We start from the raw sequence: 7,199 nt of genomic DNA on the forward strand, positions 1-7,199 counted from the left end.
ACATTGTGGTGCTGCTTTTTTCTTTCATTCTGTCACCTCTTTCTCCTCCGCATAATGTGCTTTCTCTCTACTGAGCCACAGTGACACTTTAACAGGTATGGCTAACTTTCTATATTTCTTTCCCTCGCTCTTCAAACCCCTCACCTGTATCATGTTTGAGCTCTTGAAAACTTTCCTTCCGCAGTCTTGCATTCTATTATACAATAGCAACTTTTTTTCTTCTCTGTAAGTCTCTGCTAGTCTTGTACTTACATTGTAATGGTTTACTTTGTACTTGCAGGAGATGAAACCTACCAAGACATTTTCCAGGACTTTTCCCAGATGGCGTCAAACGACCCGGAGAAGCTGAACCGCTACCAGCAGTACGACTCGCAACAGAGGCCATGAGTGAGGGAGATGCTACAACTCAGGAGGACCCACTTGGAAGTGTGCAGATAGGTCCGGAAATCTAACGGGGTGTGCTCAGCACCAGTATCAGAAGGCCGTTTCTCCAGAACCTCAATGGCGAAGGTGTCTGTCATATATCGTTTTTTTTGTTTTAATGGTCTACATTTTTACCCCTCGAGTAAAAAATACATTTCAATGTGGTGCTTTGTTGTTGATCAATAATAAGCACATTTTGCAGTTCTGGTAGCATGTTTTCATAGCATTGATCTGTTGTATATTAAGCTACAAGCGAGATTCATTATGTCACAATGTTAAACATTAAGGTTAATGTCAACCCCCAGGTAAACATATCCTGCCATCTTACTTAATTGCCCAAGGTCCCACTTTCCTCGTCTTAAGTCATCACTGATGTTTACGGTGAAACTTTGAAGTGTGAGTCGATGTACAGTTGGTGTAGAGTGCACGTTGCTGGTTTGTCACTCTTCCGATAATGTTGAAAAGCCCATAATGTGGCACATGCAAAGATTTTGATAGTGGGTATTTTTGATGACAATACTTTTGTTTTGTGTGATTTTTGGGGTACAAATGAATTGTCAGATTCTCCATGTTTGACACCAGACTAGTTATTTGTTTGTGAGGGGATTGGTAGTAGTGTTTTGTTTTTGTTTTGTTGTGTGGGGAAAACAAGCCTTATGTTGTTTTGGAGTATCATTTCATATTCAATCTCATTTTGGGATTGAACCCGGAAGCACCAATGTGTCGGAGGAAACACTATACAAGTCAGCGTGCATGCAGCCACACGAGTCGCTAGAGCGTGATGGGACAAGGACATCCCGGCCGGCCAAACCCTCCACTAACCCGGACGATGCTGGGCCAATTGTGCGCCGCATCTCAGTCGCAGCCGGCTGCGCCACAGCCCGGGATTCAACCCGGGTCTGTAGTGACGCCTCTAGCACTGCCTTAGACCGCTGCGCCACACGGGAGGCCCTGTGTTTGGCCCTTTCTGTATGTTTGAGTTTAGGTCCCCATATTGTAGTACCCACTGTTTCTGAAATGCTCACTATTATATTTCAAACTCAGTATTTTTGCTTCCTGCTCATTGGATAGCAAAAAATAACACCTACAAACAATCAGTGTAGATGAGGAGACCGGTATCCTTTTTCTGCACTGGGCTAAATCATGGTCACAGTGATTCTTGGTAATCTTAAACAAATCTACACACCACACACATGGTTATGGGCTTTAAAGAAAATACACCTGTACCATGTCAGAGTTTAAATGTATTAAATTGAGTTTGTATCCCAATATTACACTTTATATACACATCACAGAAGACAACAAAACTGTTTGAGAGACACCAGAATTGTTTATAATTATTAAAAATATTAACATTCCACCCATGAGGCCAAAGAAGGTGCTTTTGGTCATAGAAATCCTTCTGTAGCACTTTCCTGCAGTCTAAGCCTTGAGACAATTGAGACATGGATTGTGATTGTGTGCCATTCAGAGGGTGAATGGGCAAGACAAAAGATTTAAGTGCCTTTGAATGGGGTATGGTAGTACTGTAGGTGCCAGGCGCACCGGTTTGAGTGTCAGGAACTGCAACGCTGCTGGGTTTTTCACACTCAAATGTCCAGTGTGTATCAGGAATGGTCCACCAACCAAAGGACATCCAACTGTAGGCTGTGGGAAGCAATGGAGTCAACATGGGCCAGTATCCCTGTAGAATGCTTTCGACAACTTGTAGAGTCCATGCCCTGACAAATTGAGTCTTTTCTGAGGGCAAAGGGGGGTGCAACTCAATATTCTGTGGATACATACTACTGTCACTCTTTTCGGCATTGCATTTACAATGCGAAGAGCTCTTCAGCCCGTTATACCTGGTGCTAACATGCTTCCTGTGTCCATATCGGCTCCACATTCTGATTATGCCCACATTTTTATACCTGCCAAAACGATTAAAATAACGGAGTGTGATCAGATTTTCCTGACTACTTCTGGAGGTAGTCTGGAACGTAAACATTTCTTTGACTCTCGCCTGTAAAAACCCACCCACTGACCTCTCGCTAAACTCGGCCCACTGAGCTTTCATTCAACCAATCAATTCATCCCTGACTGTCTGGAGGTGGTCAGGAAGATCGGTTCTTTTAATTGTCTATACCTGTCTAAAAATGTGGGCACAATCAGAATGTGGACAAGATCAGGACATGTTATCAGCAGGTATAAACGGGGCTATACTTAATACAACATGGGATATCTCTTGTACTGCTTTTGTATATGCCTACGTTAAATATAGTGGTACCAGAATAATTAAATAAGCTCTTGTAAATGCTGTTCATGTTCTTACATTTCATCTTTTTATATTTTCCTCTCCCTATACCACTCATATGTATACTATCCATGTAATTAAGGACTATATTACATTTACTGCAAATAGTGGACTGAAAATGTATTGCTGAATGTCGAATTGTTTGTTTGCTTTGTCAGATTGATTTTATAAATACATTTTCCGTTGTGATTTTGTCTTAATGAATTTCAACAACAATTACAGCAATAATTAAGGGCTTTATAATACACAAAATTGAGTTTGGCTTCCATATTAAATGTCCTGTCCTCATTTTATCCCTGATACATTGATGTTATCGGATCCTTCTGAGAAAAGTCGCCCACTCTCTTCCAAGCAAAGTCCTTACCTCATGAAGGATTTATGTTCCTCCTCCAAACAAACAATGCATGCGTCTCAGCCTCACCAGCCGTCCTTGCAATGTGCTCACAACAGTGATGTCACAGAGAAAGGATCACCACGTCGGCGACATAGTGAACATACAGGTAACTGCCAAAATAAAGGAAATAATTGAGTAAATTAGGGATGCAAAGTATATTGAAAGCAGGTGCTCCCACACAAGTGTGTTTCCTGAGTTAATTAATCATCATGCTTTTGGTCATGTATAAAAATTCCCAGTTTCCCATTATTTTTGCTGAGAATGGCTAGAAAAAGAGCTCAGATTTTGAAAGAGGAGCATAGGGGGTTTAAAGGGTGTGTCAGTATCCAGCTCTCAACCTAATTGAAAACCTACATATTTATTCTTTTTTTTATTTAACCTTTAACTAGGCAAGTCAGTTAAGAACACATTCTTATTTACAATGATGCCTACCAAAAGGCAAAAGGCCTCCTGCTGGGATTAAAAATAAATAAAATATAAAGAGGACAAAACATCACAACACTCCATAAAGAGAGACCTAAGACAACAACATAGCAAGGCAGCAACACAACAGCATGGTAGCAGCACAAAACATGGTACAAACATCGGGCACAGACAACAGCACAAAGGGCAAGAAGTTAGAGACAACCATAAATCACGCAAAGCAGCCACAACTGTCAGTGAGAGTGTCCATGATTGAGATTGCGATAAAACTGGCCAGTTTGAGTGTTGCAGCTCGTTCCAGTCGCTAGCTGCAGCGAACTGAAAAGAGGTGCGACCCAGGGATGTGTGCGCTTTGGGGACCTTTAACAGAATGTGACTGGCAGAACGGGTGTTGTATGTGGAGGATGAGGGCTGCAGTAGATATCTCGGGGGAGTGAGGCCTAAGAGGGTTTTATAAATAAGACTATCATCTGCATATACATGGATGAGAGAGGTTCCTACTGCCTGAGCTATTTTGTTGATGTAAATTGAGAAGAGCGTGGGGCCTAGGATTGACCCTTGGGGTACTCCCTTGGTGACAAGCAGTGGCAGAGACAGCAGATTTTCTGACTTTATACACTGCACTCTTTGAGAGAGGTAGTTCACAAACCAGGTCAAAGACCCCTCAGAGACACCAATACTCCTTAGCCGGCCCACAAGAATGGAATTGTCTAGCGTATCAAAAGCTTTGGCAAAGTCAATAAAAATAGCAGCACAACGTTGCTTTGAATCTAGGGCAGTGGTGACATCGAGGACTTTTTAGGTTGCAGTGACATCCACAACCTGAGCGGAAACCAGATTACATACCAGAGAGAATTCTATAGACATCACTAAAGCCAGTCAGTTGATTATTGACAAGTTTTTCCAACATTTTTGATAAACGGGGCAAAATAGAAATAGGCCTACAACAGTTAGGATCAGCTTGATCTCCCCCTTTAAATGAAGGACGAACCGTGGCTGCCTTCCAAGCAATGGGAACCTCCCCAGAAAGAAGAGACGGGTTAAAAAGTTTGGAGATAGGTTTGGTGATGAAAGGGGCAGCAACCTTAAAGAAGAAAGGGTCTAAATCATCTGGCCCAGATTATTTTTTGGGGGTCAAGTTTCAGGAGCTCCTTTAGCACCCTGGACTCAGTGACTGCCTGCAGGGAGAAACTTTGTAGCGGGGCAGGGGAAAAAGAGGGAGACGCATTGGGATAGTCGCATTAGAAGGGGTGGGAGATGAGGAAATGTTGGACGGGCAAGGAGGCATGGCTGAGTCAAATAGGAATCCTGACTTAATGAAGTGGCGATTAAAGAGCTTAGCCATGTGCTCCTTATCAGTAACAACCACATCATCAACTTTAAGGGACATGGGCAGCTGTGAGGAGGAGGGTTTATTCACCACATCTTTAACCATTTTCCAGAACTTCTTGGGGTTAGACCCACAGAGAGAGATCTGCTCCTTAAAGTAACTAATTTTGGCCTTCCAGATAGCCTGAGTGCACTTATTTGTCATTTGCCTGAACGAGAGCCAGTCAGCCTGAGTATGCGTGTGCCGAGCCTTTCGCCAAATGCAATTCTTGAGGTGGAGTAACTCTGCAAGATCACGGTCGAACCAGAGGCTGAACCTGTTTTTAATTCTCATTTTCTTTATGGGGTTGTGTTTAACAATACCACTGAAAATATCAAAAAAGAAGGTCCAAGTGTCTTCGACAGGCCAGTTCATGAAGGAAGGCTTGCTCATTAAAGTTTCTTAGCAAGCGTCTATGACAAATCAGGACAGGTCGTTTCACTGAGCAGCCATTACGAACACAGGCTGTAAAACAGTGATCACTAAGGTCGTTACAGAAAACACCAGACTGATACCTATCAGGATTATTTGTGAGGATAACATCAAGAAGAGTAGCCTTTTCTGGGTGTTTGGAGTCATACCTGACTAGACTGGGCACACACGTTTGCCATCGCGCGCATGTTGATTTTGTCCATCCACACCAGACGCGACTAGGACACGCAGGTTGAAATATCAAAACAAACTTTGAACCAACTATATTAATTGGGGACAGGTCGAAACACATGAAACATTCATGGCCAATTAGCTAGCTTGCTGTTGCTAGCCAATTTGTCCTGGGATATAAACATTGAGTTGTTATTTTACCTGAAATCCACAAGGTCCTTTGTCGATTTTTTATCCATTTTGTTTTCTCTACTCCGACAATTAATCCACAGATAAAACGGGAAATCTAGTTAGTTTCTAGTAATCTCTCCTCCTTCAGTCTTTTTCTGTGGACTTTATATGGCGGTTGGCAAGCAACTTTACCACCACCAACTGGACTGGAGTGTGGGTCTCAATTCATCTGTCAATCATCCACGTGGGTATATGCTCCTAAAAAGGTGGGACTTGCAGCGTGTCACGCATCAAAAATAGAACCAAGTTCTATTTTAGCGCCTGGCTACGAGGACACTCACGAGCAATTTGGATGAAATTATTGAATAACCTGTACATTTATTTTATAACGCGAGTGGTGTGGTCAGCATGTTATGGGAGATCCTGGAGCGGCACCTGAGATAGCCTTTTCCACCACCGTCAACAAAACACCAAATAATGGAATTTCTCGTGGAAGAATGGTGTTGCATCCCTTCAATAGAGTTCCAGACACTTGTAGAATCTATGCCTGGGGTGTCAAACTCATTCCATGGAGGGTCTGCAGGTGTTTACTTTCAATAAAGCCCTAGACAACCAGGTGTGGGGAGTTCTTTACTAATTAGTGACCTTAATTCATCAATCAAGTAAAAGGGAGGAGCGAAAACTCGCACACACTCGGTCCTCAGTGGAATGAGTTTGACACCTGTGATCTACGCTAAGGCTCATTGAAGCTGTTCTGGTGGCTCGTGGTGGCCCAAATGTAACAGTGTAGGTTCCGTCCCTCTCTTCGCCCCAACCCGGGCTCGAACCAGGGACCCTTGCACACATCAACAACTGACACCCCACGAAGCAGCGTTACCCATCGCGCCACAAAAGCCACGGCCCTTGCAACGCAAGGGGAAACCCTACTTCAAGTCTCAGAGCGAGTGACGTCACTGATTGAAACGCTATTAGCGCGCACCACCGCTAACTAACTAGCCATTTCACATCGGTTACACAAAGCCATATTAAGACACTTCCGGTTGGGGTTTCCTTTACTTTGGCAGTTACCTATACATCCCTGATGGCTTACCCACTTAAATAATTACACTTCGTTTAGTTCACCTTGTGCAAAAATGTAAGGCATCCAGTCCTCTATTCCTCCGATGAGCTGTGGTGTGTTTAGTCTGTTCCAAAACCATTGTCCTGGAACGCATCACAAAATGTACTGCTAGCCTGGTCACATAACTGTATGTGCTATTGGCAATGGAATTACATCTGCTGTGTAGGCCTGTTACTCATAGTTCATTCTTTGGTATTGTATGTAAAACAATATATAAAAAAATAAAGGACAAATAACATTTTGAAAAAACAAAACCAGAATTTGTGAGCCTGAGGAAACGGTTATTTAAGAGCATATGCAGACTCAGCCTGTATAGATGTACCTGTCTAGGTCTAGACACAGTTTGTGGTGGTAAGGCCATCTGTCCAGTCTGTACCCAGCCACAGGTCCTAGATCCTAGGCT

The 7,199-nt window shown here is 43.0% G+C and overlaps 1 protein-coding gene across 5 annotated transcripts in view; it reads left to right on the forward strand.

The window, feature by feature from the left end:
* The window catches only part of LOC115157958 (arf-GAP with coiled-coil, ANK repeat and PH domain-containing protein 2), a 113,100-nt gene extending 111,191 nt beyond the window's left edge, over nucleotides 1–1,909 (forward strand). For all 5 annotated transcript variants that reach the window (XM_029706331.1, XM_029706330.1, XM_029706332.1 and 2 more), the window contains one exon: nucleotides 281–1,909. In XM_029706331.1, the coding sequence (XP_029562191.1) occupies nucleotides 281–387 (107 nt within the window). In that variant the 3' untranslated portion in view covers nucleotides 388–1,909. The remainder of the gene's footprint in view (nucleotides 1–280) is intronic.
* Nucleotides 1,910–7,199: the final 5,290 nt, after the last annotated feature.

The sequence above is a fragment of the Salmo trutta genome, chromosome 22 (genome assembly GCF_901001165.1).
Source record: "Salmo trutta chromosome 22, fSalTru1.1, whole genome shotgun sequence".
NCBI lineage: Eukaryota > Metazoa > Chordata > Actinopteri > Salmoniformes > Salmonidae > Salmo > Salmo trutta.